We start from the raw sequence: 19,824 nt of genomic DNA on the forward strand, positions 1-19,824 counted from the left end.
TCATTGTCTGTCATGTCACAATTTTTTTAAAAAAATCCCCCCAAAATCCTGCCCTCCCCCCCAGCTAGGGTTGCCAGGTTCAGGGCCTGAGATTGATCCTGTATCTTTAGGAGAAGAGAAAGTCAGCCAAGTGCAGGTGTTCTTGCAACCCTGTAATGGGAAAAACCACAAGGTGGAATTCTCCCTTCCCCCTGCACAACTTTTAAAGGTACAGAAGATCTCTTGGTTGGCAGGCCTGGCCTGGTCTTCTGTATCTTTAAAAGTTGTGCAGGGGGAAGGGAGAATTCCACCTTGTGGTTTTTCCCATTACAATGTTGCAAGAACACCTGCACCTGGCTGACTTTCTCTTCTCCTAAAGATACAGGATCAGTCTCAAGCTCTGAACCTGCCAACCCTACTCCCAGCATATCTCTAGGGAGGGGGCTGCCCTCCCCAGGCTACAGAGCTGATGTGGCATTTTATTAAAGTATATAGAATTGTTTTAGTACCGTTTATTGATCTGTGAGTTTTAATGAAGAGCAGCTTATAAAGAAAAGGAATAATAACAATGTAAAACGTGGATTGAAGGCAATCCATCTTGTTTAGAAAACACAACAAAGATTGGTACAAATTCCCAGGAGCAAATATGAGAGGTGGTCACCTTTAACTGCTGAAATAAATTGTATACAATTTTAAAAAGGAAAAGCCTTTTGAAAAATGAAAAGAAGGTAACATGGATGTTCCAAATGGATAAATGCCTCATTTGTGTTGTGAGCCACAGCTTACAAATGTGGGAAAGCATCTTACAAATCAAAATAACACCAGCAAAACAAAATGGTGGGTCAAAAGTGTGACCAGAGCTATAAATGTGTTTTATAATTAAGCCACATCTTATAGCCCACCTCATAAAGCTCTTGGAATTGCAACACTAGACTGTTCCTATTCATAATTTTGACCTGATTTAGACAGTTAGCTGCCCCCCCATGTGATTAGTGTGTAAGGGTGCCAGTGGGCTGGTGATGGCATTGCATGGATGCAAAAACTGTACGAACTTGCACTTCCACATAAGGTATATTCATATGACTGTCCTTATTGATGCGATGTTAGCCAATACAAAAACACACCAAAATCTATTGGTAAATAAATTGGCATAGGTAAGGAAGTTGGAAGGAACTGGTATGCCAGCTTGCCCAATATATATACCTCTCCCTCCTGAACTGGCAATATTTAGGCTCTTGCTGACTTTGAGATAACATAACCTGGCAAGCAAAGGCAACATTTATTTGGGATTCAGTGTCTGTTTTCACAGTGACAGAGCTATTTGACCTTGTGATGTTTGAAAATGGCATAGCCATTTTAGTAGGATAATTCATCCCTTAGAACAGGGATCGCCAACCCATCATGCACAGGTGCCATGATGCCCATGAAAGCCTTCAGTGGTGCCCCCAGCAGGTAGCCCAGAATCTGAGCTTTCATTTTTTTTAAAGCAAGTCTCTAGCTGTCCTAGAAAGAAAGCTTTGGAGCAAAATGTGCAGGTACCCTTTTAACTGATTCCTGTGAAATGAGCCTGTCTGGCTGCTCCCGCCTGTCAGTGATATGAGCCGATGAGTGAACTCAGAGCTGTGATTGATAAGTGAGTTGCTTGGACACCAGACAACAGGAATCTCTAGGATGCTATAGAGCTGCTATTTTGCCCTTCCTTTTAGTGTGCTTTTCCTGCGTCTGTCTTTTTCCCCTAGTCCTTGCAATCTCCATAGTTTGCCCTTCCTTTTTCCGTAGCAATCAAAATGCATCTTTCCTGTGCTGGGGTCAATTGAGATTAAGAAGTGCCTAGAAATTACTACACAATAAATGTGGGTGAATGTTAAAGACCCCTCCAAAGGCAAATGTGAAATTTTTTCAAAAGAGGCTTGGGCATGTCTCCTGCTTTGCAAGAGCTAAAGACCACAGACTCATTAAGAATTCACTGTGTAGTTAATTTACAGTACAATGGTATACATGTCTACTCAGAAGTAAGTCCTTTGTGTTTAATTGGGCTTACTTCCAGTTAAGCGGGTACAGGATGGAAGCCTAGGCTTTAATTTAGGATTGGCATGGGGGAAAAACAGGGTTCTTGTCCTTTAACAGCTGCATGGCAGGCACAAATTCAACAGGTGAAGCTTCTAGTATGGAAATATAATTATGGGAAATGCTTCACCATGACTGCTCTCTCATTTTGTGTTGTGCCACATCACATGACAGCCATTTTGTGACTGGTGCCCCTAGCACTCTCTCATAATTTGAAATGTGCCTTCTGGTTCAAAAAGGTTGGTGACCTCTGCCTTAGCACATCTGGAGTTATTCCATAGAGCAGGGATTCCCAAACTGGTCCGTGGACTATCTGTGGTCCACAAGCTTCATTCAGGCGGCCCACAGCGTGTCTGTGGATGGGAGATGGCACATCCATTGCGGTAAATATTCATACTGATTTTTAATTTATTTTAATTGATCCTCTTTTTTCTCATATGGTATTTTACTGTATTACAATTTGAATTCGATGGATTACAATAAAATACACTACATAAGAAATAAAAGCAGCAACACAGATACAATTAAAAATCATGCTGCATCTAGCCCAGTGAACTACAGTTGGTACAACAGGCAGGAAAAATGTCTGGCAAGACCCTTAGAAATTTTCAAGTGGTCTGTGGGGGGGTGGGGAAGTTTAGGAAAGGAACCACTGACACAGAGCCCTAAGAATTCCAGACTCACAGTACCTAAATCTGGTATAAGAGGTTTTCCGCTGGCACAGTGGTGGAACGTTTGGCGCCGTGTGTTGTTTGTCCAGCCAAGGAGGCAAAGCAGCAAGAGCTGGTGCTGGAGGCACTGGGAGAAAAGACATGACCCAGAACATCCCTGCTGGATGTCACCTCAGAGGCCTTTGGGGCCCAAGGGACAGAAGACTACAAAGCTTCACATGGCTCTCCTTAGAGCAGAGGCAAGGGTAGGATGTTTTCCTTGGGTTTACCCAACTTGCTAGACTTAAGAAGCTGCTCTAGCTGCAGTTACAAAGACCACCATTTGTGCTGCGTGAACTGATACGGCTACATTTTAAACTGGTCGTGTCCAATAACAATATTCAATTTTTAAAAAATTTACTTAAATGAAAGTCTGAAGGATATATAACGAGAACAACTGGAGATCAAGCTGAAAAGGCATTTTATCATGTTTCAGCTACTTAGAAAGAACCATCTCGGGCCAATATAGCTTCCCCTTTCACTGCACTGCAATTAGCAAAGTCAAAATAACAAAACGAAGGCAGAGAGTCTACAAGAGTTTTAAAAGCAGCTCTAAGGATCCAACATGACTTTTAACAGAGACACTAAGAATTTGCAGAGTTGATGTTAACAAGGGAATAGGAGGGGGAAATACTATGGATGGTGCAAAAGAGTTTTATTAGCTTTGGCAAATTTCATAAGAGTATCCCATTTGAATCATGTTCCTTCAATGTCATTAAACCATTTTCTCTCACACTTTATTTATTTTGTCTGATAATGTTCACAAGAAGCTTTGACTTTTTACAGAGAACAACAACTATCCTGAAATTGAAACCAGACACAGACAGTATCTCCTTTGGGTTCATCTCCTGTCAGATAGCCCACTGAAGAAAACAGCTAATATGTCAGAGTCCTTCCCTACCTCCCCGCCCCAATCTTAGCAATCATGTCATTCCAGAAACTATACAGAATAATCAGGAGGACCTTCAGACTTTACATGGGAATTTCTAGCAGTCTTTGAACATTTCTGGCAATGATTTTATTAGTGGTACATGATTTCTTTATGGATATCTTTATACCCCACCTTTTAGAAATTTAATTTCTCACAAGGCAGCTTAACCCCCCCCAAAAAATCCATAAACAATAAGTAAAACTTTTTTTTTAAAAAAAAGTCAACAATAATGTCAAAGCTGTGAAAACAGCATAGCTCAAACCCAAGTCAGTATACATAGAAATTGCTGATAAAAAAAGCCTTCTGGAAGGAAAAAGCATGTCACGATAAGCTCAAAGTATAATCCTATATACATCTACTCAGAGGAAAGCCCCGCTAAGTTCAATGTCTGCAATCCTTTACACACCTTGTTGTTGTTGTTATGTGCCTTCAAGTTGATTATGACTTATGGCGACTCTATCAATCAGCAACCTCCAATAGCATCTGTCGTGAACCACCCTGTTCAGGTCTTGTAAGTTCAGGTCTGTGGCTTCCTTTATGGAATCAATCCATTTCTTGTTTGGCCTTCCTCTTTTTCTACTCCCTTCTGTTTTTCCCAGCATTATTGTCTTTTCTAGTGAACCATGTCTTCTCATGATGTGTCCAAAGTATGAAAATCTCAGTTTCATCATTTTAGCTTCTAGTGATAGTTCTGCTTTAATTTGTTCTAACACCCAATTATCTGTCTTTTTCTCAGTCCATGGTATCCGCAAAGCTCTCCTCCAACACCACATTTCAAATGAACTGATTTTTCTCTTATCCGCTTTTTTCACTGTCCAACTTTCACATCCATACATAGAGATCAGGAATACCATGGTCTGGATGATCCTGACTATAGTGTTCAGTGATACATATTTGCATTTTAGGGCCTTTTCTAGTTCTCTCATAGCTGCCCTCCCCACTCCTAGCCGCCTTCTAATTTCTTGACTATTGTCTCCATTTTGGTTAATGACTGTGCTGAGGTATTGATAATCTTTGACGAGTTCAATGTCCTCATTGTCCACTTTAAAGTTACATAAATCTTCTGTTGCCATTACTTTAGTCTTCCTGACGTTCAGCTGTACTCCTGCTATTGTGCTTTCCTCTTTAACTTTCATCAGCATTCGTTTCAAATCATTACTGGTTTCTGCTAGTAGTATGGTATCGTCTGCATATCTTAAATTATTGATATTTCTCCCTCCAGTTTTCACACCTCCTTCTTCTTGGTCCAATCCTGCTTTCTGTATGATATGTTCTGCATATAGATTAAAGAAGTAGGGTGATAAAATACACCCCTGTCTCACACCCTTTCCGATTGAGAACCAATCGGTGTTCTCCATATTCTGTGCTTACAGTAGCCTCTTGTGCAGAGTATAGGTTGCGCATCAGGACAATCAGATGCTGTGGCACCTCCATTTCTTTTAAAGCATTTCATAGTTTTTCATGATCTACACAATCAAAGGCTTTGCTGTAATCTATAAAGCACAGGGTGATTTTCTTCTGAAATTCCTTGGTCCGTTCCATTATCCAATGAATGTTTGCGATATGATCTCTGGTGCCTCTTCCCTTTCTGAATCCAGCTTGGACGTCTGGCATTTCTCGCTCCATATAAGGTAAGAGCCTTTGTTGTAGAATCTTGAGCATTACTTTACTTACATGGGAAATTAAGCCAATAGTTCGATAATTACTGCATTCCTTGGGATCCCCTTTCTTTGGAATTGGGATGTATATTGAATGCTTCCAGTCTCATAGAATCATAGAACAGTAGAGTTGGAAGGGGCCTACAAAGCCATCGAGTCCAACCCCCCTGTGGGCCATTGCTTAGTTTTCCATATTTCTTGACAAACTTTTGTCAAAATTTGGACAGATTCTATCTCAGTAGCTTGCAGCAACTCTATTGGTATGCCATCTGTTGCTGGTGATTTGTTTCTTCCAAGTATTTTAAGAGCAGCTTTTACATCACATTCTAAAATTTCTGATTCTTCATCATATGGTTCCTCCATGAATGAATCTGTCATCCTGTCATCTCTTTTATAGAGTTCTTCAGTGTATTGCTTCCATCTTCCTTTTATTTCATCTTGGTCAGTCAGTGTGTTCCCCTGTTGATTATTCAACATCCCTACCCTTGGTTTAAATTTCCCTTTCATTTCTCTGGTATTTTGGAATACGGCTCTTGTTCTACCCTTTTTGTTGTCCTCTTCTATTTCTATACAATAACTATTGTAATAGTTCTTTTTGTCCCTATGTATTCGTCACTGTATTGTTGCATGTAGGGTTCTAACCGTGTTTCTGTCTCCTTTTGCTTTTGTTTTCCTTCTTTCTTTAACCATTTTAAGAGTTTCTTCAGTCATCCACTGAGGTCTTTCTTTTTAACTAGAGGTATTGTCTTTTTGCATTCTTCCCTAATACTATCTCTAACTTCACTCCATAGTTCTTCTGGTTCTCTGTCAACTATGTTTAAAGCCTCAAGTCTGTTCCTTATTTGATCTTTATATTCTCTGGGATGTTATTTAAATTGTGTTTTGGCATTATGATTGCTTTGTTGTTCTTCTTTAGCTTTACTCTGATTTTCGATATGACCAGTTCGTGATCTGTACCAGTCTGCACCTGGTCTTGTTTTCACAGAACGTATGGAACTTCTCCATCTTCTGCTACCGATTGTATAAACCATTTGATTCCTATACTGACCATTTGGTGATGTCCACGTATACAGTCGTCTTTTTGGTTGCTCAAAAAAATGTGTTTGCGAGAAACTAATTATTGGCTTCACAGAATTCAGTAAGTCTTTCTTCTGCTTCATTTCTGTGTCCTAAGCCCCATTTTCCCACAATTCCTAGTTCTTCTCTGTTCTCTACTTTTGCATTCCAGTCTCCCATGTGATCAATTTCTTCCTGTACCTCTGCGTAAAAACTCTCCAATTCCTCTTCTGCAGTTGCCATTGGAGTGTAGACTTGGATGATGGTTATGTTATTAGGTTTCCCATTTAATCTCATCGATACCACTCGCTCAGATCTTGCGTTATAGCTCTTAATTGTTTTTGCTACATCACTTCTCACTATTAAAGTAACCCCGTTTCTTTTTAATTTCTCATTTCCTGCATAAAATATTTTGTAGTTGCCTGATTGAAAATGTACCATTGGTGTCCATTTTAATTCATTCACGGTGAGTATTGTAATGTTGATATGTTCCATTTCTTGCTTCACAATTTCTAACTTTCCCTGGTTCATGCTTCTCAGATTCCATGTTCCTACTGTGTGCATTGTACAACTCCGAACTCTCCTTTTGCATCTGTGCACATCAGCTTCTGGGCTTCCTTTCAGCTTTGACCCAGCTGCGTCATTAGTCATAGCGCTACTCGTACACCTACCTGGGAGTAAATCCTGTTGAACTCAATAGGGTTTATTTCTGAGTAGATGTGTACAGGATTGCACAGGGAAAGGTAGAAGGAGGGATGGCTTCCCAAACGGGGTGATTTCATAATCTTGGCTCTCCTGTGTTTGTTACGTACCCCCACTGCTTCATATCGAACATGATTTTTATTTGCTGGTACAATCTGATTTCTAATCTCAGTATTAATAATGCATTGTAATAGTTTCATCAGATATCAGCAGATATTAAGAAATTAAGGTCATGAGTACAATAGCATTCTGCCGCTCATTATCCCTAGCATCTGGTATACATCTGGTATTCAGATGTATACAGCCATTGAGGTAGTATATAGCAATCATGGCTAGTAGCTGTTGATGGCCTCATCCCCCATGAATATGTCTAATACCTTTTTAGAGCCATCCTCATTGTGGTGATCACCATATTTTGTGGTAATAAATTCCACAGTGTAACTATGTGCCATGTGCATCCTCTCTTCTCCATCCATGTGCATGCAGAAGCCCCTTTGGCTGCCTTCCAGCTTGCCCAGCTGAGCCAAATCTTGGGCAACTTCAGAGCATCAGAGGTATTTCTTTTCTCTCTTCCAGGAAGATGGGACACAGGAAGCGTGAGGGATTGTGTTTGAGAGCCAGAGGAGGGGGTTCTCCTTTTGCCAAAACACCCTGAAACCACCCAATCCTGTGTCACCTTGGATGTTAAGCAGGGTTGAGCCTAGCTAGTGCTCGGATAAGAGTCTGAATGGGAATCTTGGGTACTTTGTCTTCCTACTTTGTGTTTGAGTGGGTGGTTGCTCACCAGCTCCAGGCTCTCTTGGATAAAATGGATTTTCCATTTCCATTGGATTTTAGGACAGCAACTGCCTTGGTCACCCCATGCAGCAGTGGCTGGCAGGACTACACTGGTGGGGCTGCACTGCTCTGCCAGCTTCCCAACCCCACCCGTCCCTGCAGGTTACTGAGAGGGAGAGGCAGAGAGGCAAGGCAGCTCAGCATGTTGCGGTGCAGCTGTGGAGCCAATCCAATGCTCCTGACAGTGTGCCTGCATCATGTGGAGCTTCCTGCTGCCTAGCCCCTGCCTCCAATGCCCCTGACAGTGGCGTGTGGTGTTGGGAAACCCCACTCATGCAGCTCATTGGCCGCTATGGGCCCTATGGGATGACTTTTGCTGAGAGAGGGATGGGGGAGTGTGACCCTGTTGATTCGCTTGGGCCTCTAAGTGGCTTTTGATACTGTCAGTCATGGTATCTTTCTGGATCGGCTGCCTGGGACAGGGACGGGAAGCACTGCTTTGCAGTGGTTCATCTCTTATATGGATAGCGAGTGCCAGGGGGATTTTTTGCTCTGCTTCATAGCAATTTTGCTATGGGGTCAATCAAGGCTATCCCCTTGATTGAATATCCCCTATACTTGAATATCCCCTATACTATTCAACATCTATATAAAACTGGTAGGAGAGGTCATGGAGGCTGAGACGCAATGAACCCAGTTTTACATTCATTTGATCCAGGTGAGGCAGTAGAGGTTCTGGACTAGTGCTCAAACCTGATTATAGACTCAAGGAGGGCCAATACATTGAAACTTAACCTAGATTAAATGAAGGTTCTTTTTGTGCGTGATTTGTTTGTCCACTTATGTGTAACTATATACCAACTGTGGCCCTATTTTGTTTCTGGGTCCTATTCAAAGTGCTGATACATAGTATGATATTTCAGGGGTACCCTACAAAACCCCAGCCCCTAGAAGGCCACTGAGTCCAGACAACCCTTAATATCCCCCCAAACAACCTACTTCGACCACTTACAGATTTACAGAGAGCAGGAGGACTCTTTTCTCAATGACTTTGCTCTATCATTCAAGGATAGCAGGTGGGGTGAGATCTGTGGATCTAGAATCCTCCAGACCAGGGCACATTCATGAATTTAAGGATCAGTAAAGGTATTTACTTATGGAAAAAGAGAGATAGAATAAGGAGTCATTTGAAAAATGAGAACAAATAACTTTTAACATCCTAACCTGGCCTACCTGATTACCCTCTTTGTAACAGCTGCCTCATTCCCAGCCTTTCCACTACATCCGTAGTCTGTCTGATCTCACTCCCTCCTGAGCCCTATTCAGGCATTCTAAACATGTGAGGAGGGTAGAGTGTGCATAACTAGGTTCGCTCAGTGGCAGATCACCTGTCTTGTAACCAGAAGGACCCAGGTTCACTTCCTGGCATCTCCAGGTAAGGCTGGAAAAGACTCCTGTAGGAATTCCTAGAGAGCTGCTTCCAGTGGGTGTAGACAGTAGATGGACCCAGAGTCTGACTCAGTGTAAGGCAGCTTCCTATGTAGGTTCGTGGGCAACGGATTCCAGCAGGGAAGCCTCCTGTACTTCCACGCCCTTTCTACCCTGATTCTGCAGGGTTCTATACTTCAGCCAGATTCGCTGCTGAAGATGTTTATGCATTATGCACAGACACCAGGAGACAGGGCAAGCAAAAATGTGTGATGTCTAGGGAGAGGTTAATTGGTCCACTTCCACTCACATACTGAAGCAATGCACAGGCAATGGTTCTGAAGGGGGCCGAACTGTAGCCATTGTAGCCATGAAAGAATAACCAAGCATTATGCAACTTGCTTTTTTTTTCTGGTAGAGCTGAACTCTCCTTGTCCTTTTTGACTAGAGAAGGGCTGCACATGGGTATTATTTAAATAGTACATGGTTCGGGTATTATTTAAAACGCTTCCATTGAAATGCTGAAGGCAGTGGAATCATATAGATATATAGCCACATGTCAACACAATTCCTCAAACAGATGTTATCCAATAACATTTGCAAAGGGAGGACAGCAGAATCTGTACTGCAAGCATAACACAGCTCAGGCACTTTTTGTTCAGCAGCTGAGAACGGTCTATAAATTAATGAACCAGAAGTGCATGCGGTGGCTTGCGGTTTCATATCATGGTTTTGCTGAAGTGTGAGGGTTGGAAGTGTCTCAGCTTCTGAACACTGGATTCTTGGCATCACAAGCTTCTGCCTCTGATCCTGTCCCTAAAGGCTACTTAACCTCTTCCTTTCATCCAGTAGTGGACTGCATGGTGGGGCAGCAGCGCTTACCTGACCTCCCAACAGCTGCGCTGCTGCTGCTTACTATGAGAAGCGAGGCAGCAGGGAGTTTGGCGCTACGTAAATGCACCAGCTGAGCCATTCCAATGCTCCTGGGTGGGAATTCATGGCAGAGGTCAGATTCAAACTGAGTACTTCCTGATTTTCAGCTCAGTCTCTTTAACCACTAGACTACACCAAATCGCATGTGTTCAGGATTTTGATATGGTCAAAGACTGGCAGCACAATTTGACCACCCACTCATCTAAGGAAGGCTAGTCTAGTAAAATGAGGGTGCACAATAGCAAAGCTTCTTGGATTGCTCTCCCAATCCGATGCCTCAAGTGTCTGAGTAGGCAGAGTTTCAATAGCTTTAATAGCTTCATTGAGCTAGGTCTATCACACCAGTTTCTTCCATATATTGCAAATGAATTTTGAAGTTTTAAATGAACTTCTACAGTAAGAGTGTGCACCAACCAGAAGATGCAGTTCAAACCAGGTTTGGTCAGTAGTATAGTAGCAAATTCAGAAGTGCAGGGTCCCTTCATGTTAGTCACAGCCACATACACCCCTTTTTTTGCTGCGGGGTTGAGAATTAGATCCTTTTAATGCTTTTTCCCACAACAGCAGATATCTCTAGGAGCCAATAAGCATGAAAAGGGAGAGTGTTAGCTGCTGAGAAGAGTCTTCCCAATGGCTGACTCACCTCATTTCACTCTGATTGGCTTCAATCAGCAGGAAAGGACAAGGAAGCATGTTAGAAGACTCATGTCAGTGGCTAACACACTCCCCTTTCATGCTGATTGTCTCACAGGATGCTGAAGACATAGGGACCCTGCTCCCCAAAAAGTAAAGGGTCTAAGATCCCCCGAAACCCTGGACGAATACACCCCTGGATTTGGTACTCTGGAAAACAGCCTGCCTTGATCTAAAGTGCAGGCTGATTCAGTTTGGGATCCATCCAAATCTATTTCACTCTCCCCCCCCCCAATTCTCTACTGGAATTTTTTTTAAAAAATATAACATTACCCCTTTTGACATAAATGGATGTAACTTGCAGGCACGGTAGCCCCTCCAAAGGGGATAAGGACAGTCAAATTAAAAGTAAAGGTCCAATGGTTTTGTGCTGGGCACCACTTAATGTTGGGGTTTATAACTTTTGGGGGGATAACTGCATGATATTTGCAGGCTAAGTGGCCTCTTCTAATTTGAATCCTTCTAAATTTCAGAAGGATTATTGTGTTCTTTTTCTGCAAGGGCAGAATGTCATGGGTGAAAAAAGGAACTACTTAATCTTCCCTAGTGTTGTGTGAGCAATTGATCTGAAAATTGCTGACACGAGAGAGGTGCTTTGGGTAAGAAAACTGTCAAATTATAGTCAAAAAAGGGTATACGAAGTTTTGCCCTAATCACCTTTAAAAAAATGAGGAAGGTAGAACTAATAGGAGCTTGACTTCAGTGTAAAATTATTCCCTCTGATTACAAGCTTAACCTGTCAGTCACAACGGAGCTCTCCCTCCACTCTCTCTTCATGCTAGTGTTTCATGCTGGTCCCTTTCGCCATTAACCATCCTGGTGTTTTCCTTACATTGTAGCTTTAGTTTTGCTTTCAGCAGATGCACGTCTGTAGCTTTTAAAAAAATGTCCAGATCAGGGCTGGTGCCAGAGAGTAGCTAAGCTGGACCCTGGCCAAAAGACCCTGCGGCACTCCTTAGGGTGGAAGGGTGGCGCTCCTGTTCTGTGATCAATGGCAGCGTCAGGTCCTGCAACCCAACCCTGCTGCAGGTCACAGAGAGGGAGCTTCAGGCATCCCCCCAGTACAGATAGTGCTGGCTACAATAAGCCTGCATGCATGCCACACCTACCTGTCCCATCACTGTGAATGCTATGTGTGCTGTGTGCACATGCCTGCCATTACCCAAGTCATTCACATGTCATCCACATGACATGAGAGATAGATGGGGAGCATGGGCAGGTTTATTAGCCCCACACTGCCTGTATTGGGAGGATGTTGGGCTACGGCACCACAAGCTTGGGGCAGGCTGGTGCCTAAGGGCCTAGTCATGCCTAGTGCTGGCCCTTGTCCAGATCACTGAAGCACCAGGAAGTGCTTCGGGGGTCCGTTTCAACTCATCCTAAATTGTACAGATCCAGTGTCACCTCTGAGAAGCCCCAAATCTCTCTGAGGCACCCTGCTATGACACAGAATTCATCTAAATATAATGCACATTCGTACTCTATACTATTCAGCATGCTACATGAAAGTTATTCAAATCATCTAAAGTAGCTGTATTTAAGATAACAAAAAACTGAAAAACCAAAGCAATTCAATAGCATGAGTAGTTAAATTATGTAGAATATTTGTTTTGATCAAAAACATACTCCTCAAGCTAAGCCAAATGCTTTTTGTTTGACAAACACATGTACAAGTGTTTTTCCACTAAAATAATTTAGTGAGAGAAGAATGGAAACAGTGAAGTATGCATGACTAACTTTGAAAATACAAACCTTTAAAAAATGTAGTCTACACCTCATTTGAAAAAGGAAAATATTTAATCAAGAACAACTTATCCCTGATTTAATCAATTGTTCAACATTATGTATTCTACTTTTAGCCTTGTCATGTACCCTGATGTCATTTGGAAAGTCCTTACACTTCGCTGTATCCTGGCACCATTTAGAGGTCCCAAGGAAAGGCAATTTAAATGGCCATCAAAATGCCTCCCCTTTATCTCTAGAATGACATCCACAACAGAAAAGCCCACTGCATTCTTAGCGACTAGCACCTATTGACTTCAGAGCAGTATAACTCTAAAGTAGCTTGCCTAAGAGGCCCAAAGCAGGGATATGGGGTGAGATATAGTAGATTATTCAGAATCTCCTTGGATCAAAGTACAGCAGCTGTATTTTGACCAAACGCTTCTATCTATCAACAAAATACACAGAACATATCATTGGAATCAATTTAAAGAAGCAAAAAAATTGTTTTAAACTTGTCCTAACAGTTAACATAGGCTTTTCTAATGAGCTGTGGATGCATCTATTCAGCATCAGCAGACTCTCTTTCTATACCTTCCTGGCAGAGGAACAGATTTACCAGCTAACACCAGCTGAAGTCCCCCAGCGTAAGATGTGGTTAAGCATTTTTAGAGGTTTGCCTGTGATGCAGGGCCTTAATCTACTTTAGGATTTTGGCAGAGGCAAAGCAAAGGTCAAACCTGATTGCCCACTGAGGAAGGAAGGAAGGAAGGAAGGAAGGAAGGAAGGAAGGAAGGAAGGAAGGAAGGAAGACAAGAAGGAACACTGGGATCTAGATGTTAGAAGGGATCAAGACAGACTTAAACATAATCTAAAATTCTGAACTTTTAACCCATGCCATTCCAGCTCTTCATGGCCTTTACTGATTGTTCTCCAAAATAGAGGGCTGTGTTACCTTTTCTTTAAAACTCAAGGACAAGGTTTGTAGAACAGTTATAAAGAACTGACAGAGATGGACCAATTGTCTGGCTCAGTATGAGGCAATGTCCTAGGGGGTCAGACTCCCAATGTCCAGGGAACAAGGCCATAAATTCATAAGAGGTGATGGAATGGGAGTGCAGAAAGTCATTTGGCCACTTTTTGCAGTGGACCAACCAGATTCAACCATCTGAAGCTTTCTTGCAGAGGTGAATACAACTATCAAGAGTGTTATCCACTTCTCTGGATTATGAAGTGTGTTATTGGTCTCAAAAAGGGCACACAAAAATACATATTTTACAACAAAAAGTGTACAAAATACATATTTTAGGAGGAATTGTTGAAAAGCAGAAATGTATTGAAAAATGCATATTTTATGGGAAGAATGTATACAAAATTTACATGTGGATTTTGTGTGTGTTCTTTTGGAAAGTCTGCAAAACAAAACAAAACCCAGGGCAGGACAAATCTATGACTGAATGACAGTGAAACTGATATGGAATGGACTTAGACTGATCTGCCTATCTGTAAGTGGAAGAGGATATTAACCTCAGCCCTGAATCAGGACAATCCCACTACCCCAGGAGCCCCAGCACACAAGCAGCCCATTATGCCTCTACTTCCACAGCTCGCAGAAGTCATGCTGCTGTCCTTGGAAGTCTAAGAATTCTAATAGAGAAACCACTGCCACTGGAGTGGCTCCTGGAAGCAGAGGCTGCTAAAACAGGCAACATGCCTATTTACCAGAGGCAAAATTAGCCACCCAGACTGAGCAGCAGCCCCATTTCAGTCCTAGTCTAGGGTTGCCTCCTGCTGAAGCAACATTTGAGCCTGCTCCTGTCAGTCTACAGCCCAAGTTCCACTTGGAGCTGTCCATGGTGCTACATTGAACCTGAACTCTTGCCTTGTCTTGATTTGCTTGCCTTTAACCTGTACTCTTGCCATGAATCTGAAGCGCTGATGGACTCTCCCCTCTACCCAAGTTGGGTTGAACTCCCAACTGACTGTGACTACTACCTACTTGGACATGAACATCCATGTGGTGGCAGTAGTTCACACAAACAGCACCTCTATCTGAGTGCATCCCAGCAATGAGTCTTCACAGTCCTAAAGTTATCATGCAGAAGCCAACTTCATGTTTGAACTGGCCTATAGAGTAGCACAAGCTTTTACAGGTTTTATGGGATAAAAACATAATGCCTAGATTAGAGTTAGGAAGATTTCAGTTTCTGGATTTCTTAAATAAAATGATTTATTTAATTCATTATTGAGGCTTCCATGTGCAAGATCAGAAATGAAGAGTACTGCCTGAATGCATTAGGTCTGAAAGAGAGAAGCCTTGTCCTGTAGAGAAAATATCTTCTTCACCAGCTGATTATATGCCCCCAAGGATAAGAATGTTGAATTCCTATTGCTTTTTTCTCCAAATTAAATGCATAACACATGCTTTTAAAAAAATATATATAATCTGTTTCCTTCAGAACAGTGACTGGGATCCAAACCAGCACAATTGGTTTCTCCACTTATGCATAGGGACTTTTAAGTCTTTTTCTTTTAAAATGCCAGGACTTCCCCATGTTCCCGAAAAGCTGCCTCCAAGGAGGCCCTTCATAAGGCATAAGAAGCCCTCCTTGAGTTGGCGTCTTTCCCCCTTGCCCAAAGGGAAGACTGGATCTCACCTAATGTTTTTGTTTGTTTGTTTGATATTACTGCTGAGTGCAACACATCCTCTGGGGACAAGGAATGGAAAGCATGGACAAAGGCAACGGATACATCCCAAAATCCACCAGAGGGAGGGAGGGGGAGAAAAGAAAGTTTCTAAATAGAGCAATTCTCTGAAGTATGATTCATATTAAATCAAATCAAGAAAGGAGTCTTAAGATGGCTATAATAGACTCAAGCAGTATGTGTTTTTTCTTCTTCTGGTTTTGTTGTTTAATGGCCATGTTCCCAGCACAAGCTATTGACACAGTGCTTCTTTCAAAATAAGAGTAATGATAAACTATGTCCCCATGGATTCTAGGGATAGAATTCCTGTGAGTAATTCCCCAGCTTACCATCTTGTATTCTTTCCAGTTTTTTTGGAAATCTAGGCTCCCATCTTCTCGGTGTTGCATGACTGTCCAGCCTCCTCCTGCGGTTTCCATATTACAAAACACCTAGGCATAAGAACATACACATGTAAGAATCACTGTACTGATTTGGGCCCTTGATCCATCCAGATCTGCTTCCTGCCTTCAGCCCTATTTGAATCTCCAGAAAACTCCACAGTGAAGCCAGATGTTAGATGGTATCATATAACCCCTGGTTTTTAAATATTAGAATCTTAAAAGAGGAATACACAACATGGATGGTATATTTCTCATTGTCAGAGACATGCAACATCTATTTATTTAACTGGTTTTTTTGCCAGTACCTATCAAAACATCTGGTAGCAATGAAGCTCATAGTTTCATTATGAGGATTTTTTTTAAAAAAATGTAAACCTATTGATCTCTAATAGATACTAAAGTCATTCTGTTTTCATTCAGAATGCGTTCTTCCACTCTATGTAGATGTGCAACAAGTGCTAGCTGGTGGTTCTGTTGGAAGAAAAAGTGAGGGGCCTGGAACGGTGGGTGGCCACACTGAAAAGTATAAGAGGAGATGAAGAGGTTTTACATAGAACACTGGAACAACCACAGCCGAGAGAAGTGTAGGAGGTGGAAGAACAACAGCATGATGAAGCGGAAGAGGAGACAATTGTGGAGAGCAACAATGAAGTTCAAGAAACTCTATGGAAAAGGGTGATAGGAGTAGAAGAGCTAGAAGACATCCTTCACAGGTGGAACTATGGAAGCACTTCCAGGCACTCGAGGATGAGTCCAGAGGACAGCCTACAGGGGAAGAATTACAGGGGACCCCACGCAACAGCAAGTGAGAAGCTGAAGCTCAGTCAAGCAGAGGCAATGAAACTACACCCCACAACAAGACAAAGAGAAGAGGAGTAGGAGTAGTGGAGACTCCCTACTTTGTGGGATTGAAATCCAAGTATGCTGAGAAGACCTATGGACTCGCCAGGTATGCTGTCTCCCTGGAGGATGGATTAGAGGTGTGACGGAAGTGTTGCCATCACTCATAAAGCCCATTGACAGATATCCCTTTCTTCTCATCCATGTGGGAATGAATGATACTGCCAAGTGGAGCTACAAAGAAGTCATGCCAGATTTTGAAGCTCTGAGAAGGGAACTCAAAGACTTTGGAGCCCAGATAGTTTTCTCATCCATCCTTCTGGTACTTAGAAGAGGAGTAGAAAGGGAAAGAAAAATACTTTGGGTGAATGACTGGCTATGAAAGTGTTGTCAATGTGAAAAATTTGGATTCTGGGACCACAGGCTATGCTTCCTGGAAGATGGACTGCTAGCAAGTGATGGACTGCTAACAAGTGATGGGTTGCAAGTGATAGGCTGCACTGAGAAGAATGTGTTTGCATGGAGAACTTCATCAGGAGAGCTTTAAATTGAATCCTAATAGGGTGGGGAACCCAGTGATGACTCCTTTGTCATAGGTGGGTACTATTTATGAAGACTAATTGAGAGAGAGAAAGATGGTTCTATGGGAATGCCCAGCTAGTCCTTTCTTGGAACAGAGAAGTGTCTCAGGTAGTTGTCTCACCTGGGCAACAATTAGGTGGAAGAGACCCACCCAACCTTCTCTGCCCACATGTGAGATGGGATGGAGAGACTGGCTTCCATGTAACTGCAGGTGCATACAAATGGTGCTTCAGCTTATATGCACATGTAGGATCCAAACCACTGTGTACTTTATATTGCATATATATTAAGTCAGGCCCTTGTCCTTATACAAAATGGTTGCGCTCCCATACACAAAATGAGTTTTCATTGATTGTACAGCGTACGCAGCTTAAACTATCATATGTTTTAAAAAATCAAGATATTCTCAGCACTTTCACTTTCCAGGAAGGAAAACCCCCCACAAAAACTGTGTTTCAGTTTCTGCTCAGCAAATTCATTATGCATTGGGCTGATCTTACTTGAAACAATTCCCTTATAAACGTTCACACTCAGAGGCACACACTCCCAAAAGGCTGAAACTGTTCCAGATTTCCTTTCACTGCGATTTGTTAACAAAGTGACATGCTCCACTGGTGTTGGGAGCGCAATTTTAACAAAAGGCCTGAGAGTTCTTATCAATTCAGCGTAAGTCTCGGCATTCTCACGCAGTACCATAGAAGGGAGCAGACCTCATGACACTAGCTGGTAATGCAGTGCAGTACATGGCCTTATCGCATGGGGGTCACTACTCAATTCCATTGAACTGTTTCCTTCATAGTCATCCCACGGAGGCCATTTCCTCCTCAGCTGAATCAATTCCACGCTTTTCACTCTCAGGCATATTGTCTATTCTGATGTTGTGCGGTTCCCCCATGCCCCGAATGAACTTCAGTTCTAGTATGCGCAGCCAAGACCCCCTAATTTTGTATCAGAGGAAGGGGATTGTACAATGCTTCAAAAATGTGAGAAAAAGAGAACAACAACAAAAAACCCCTGAAGAAGTGCTTTTTCTTGAAGAAAAAGAGTTTGGGTCACTGCTTCCTTCCACAATGACATTTGAGTGCAAACATTTATCTGTACCATGTGGCTTCACTGGTCTTTGATTTATAGCAGGCTTTTAAAAAGTAATGCCTGTATCTTATTTAACATTCACATCAAGCTCTCAGAAACACAGTAGTCACTTTAGTAGTCATACATTAAATCCCCATACTCCATTCTGTAACCTTATATTTCCATATGGCAGCCTGGGGTGGGTGGGTGGGGTGGTGGTTGATGGATATAGGTGCACACACATATACAGGAAACTGCTTGATCTGCAATAATAATTAAAAAAATCCTTTTCTAAACAAATTTTGAAGTATTCTTGTTTTGAGTGATGTAGCAAATTAAAAATAAAAGGAATCAGACAATGACAGAGGGATTCACAGCACTAAAGTATTCACTGTGTGGCCTGGAGCTCTCCATAGCAATGGATGGGAACACCTGCCACATTAAGAGGAACAGCAAGCCAATTATAAATGTTAGCTTTCCACCATTCGAGCCAACAAATGTCCTCAACTGGCTCATGTCCCAGACAAGGTCAAGACATTCAGCTATTAAACACCTTTAACACGTTTTGAGGTTGAAATCTGAATACACAAACACATACAGGGGAAACAGGAAGAATTTGAATTGCTCTGTTTTCTTTATCTCCTTGATGGTGGATTGAATATAACCAAAATCATCACAATTCAGGGGATTACATGAAACTCCCTAAACTGATAAACGTCGTACAAGATTTACTACAGCCCTATGGAAGCATGCACTGCTGCTATTGTTTTAAGATTAAATTATACTGTAGTTAGAGATGGGGGAGAAATTGGATGCTTTTAAATGCAAACCTACCTAATCAGCACTTCCCAAAAGAAGTTACAAACTGAAACATAGCCATCCTTCAAAATTCACACTTTTTCAAATTTTGAAATTTAATTCTCCAGCCAAGTAATGTGCAACAAAAATGCATATAGTAGGATGTGAAAATTACTTACACAAGTGTGTTATATTAGGGGAAATTGTTTTACAAAAATGTGTATATTAGGTAAAACTGCACACAAAAATGTGTATATTAGGATAAATTTGTGCTAAAATGCTAATGAAATTTTTATGAGGACATTTTTAAAAAACACAATTGCTAGCTGATCTGAAAATGTGGAAAAGTGAGTTTTAGACTGGAAAAATGAGAAACTGAGAGAAACAGAAATTGACATATTTGCCTATCTGTAACTGAAGCTCTCAATTTGATTGTAGGAGTCGCCAGTTCTATTCATGCGTTGAATAAGAGCCTGGTGAGACTCCAGTCCAATAGCCACTGAATCCTTCCACTGATTGTGTTGATGGATGTTACAATGACCAGGAGAAGTCATGGTGGTGCCTGGGTGATTGCACCCCAAACTCCTTCTCTTTCACCTTGGTAATTGGAGGTGCCAATGGTGTGGACCATGGATGGGAGAAACTCACCAATGTGACCCTTTTAGTATTACTAGACATTACCAGGAATAGGGGAGGAGATGTGGGGTTACAGATTCTGGCAGCAGCCATGCATAAGAGCTGCTTCATGCCATCCCTACACATCTATGAAGGAAACAGCATCCAAATTG

The 19,824-nt window shown here is 41.9% G+C and overlaps 1 protein-coding gene across 6 annotated transcripts in view; it reads right to left on the minus strand.

The window, feature by feature from the left end:
- ANGPT1 (angiopoietin 1) overlaps nucleotides 1-19,824 on the minus strand; it is a 220,730-nt gene that overhangs the window by 47,780 nt on the left and 153,126 nt on the right. For all 6 annotated transcript variants that reach the window (XM_061605061.1, XM_061605071.1, XM_061605080.1 and 3 more), the window contains exon 6: nucleotides 15,692-15,793. In XM_061605061.1, the coding sequence (XP_061461045.1) occupies nucleotides 15,692-15,793 (102 nt within the window). The remainder of the gene's footprint in view (nucleotides 1-15,691; nucleotides 15,794-19,824) is intronic.

Source organism: Rhineura floridana, chromosome 1 (assembly GCF_030035675.1).
Source record: "Rhineura floridana isolate rRhiFlo1 chromosome 1, rRhiFlo1.hap2, whole genome shotgun sequence".
NCBI classification, from domain to species: Eukaryota; Metazoa; Chordata; class Lepidosauria; order Squamata; family Rhineuridae; genus Rhineura; species Rhineura floridana.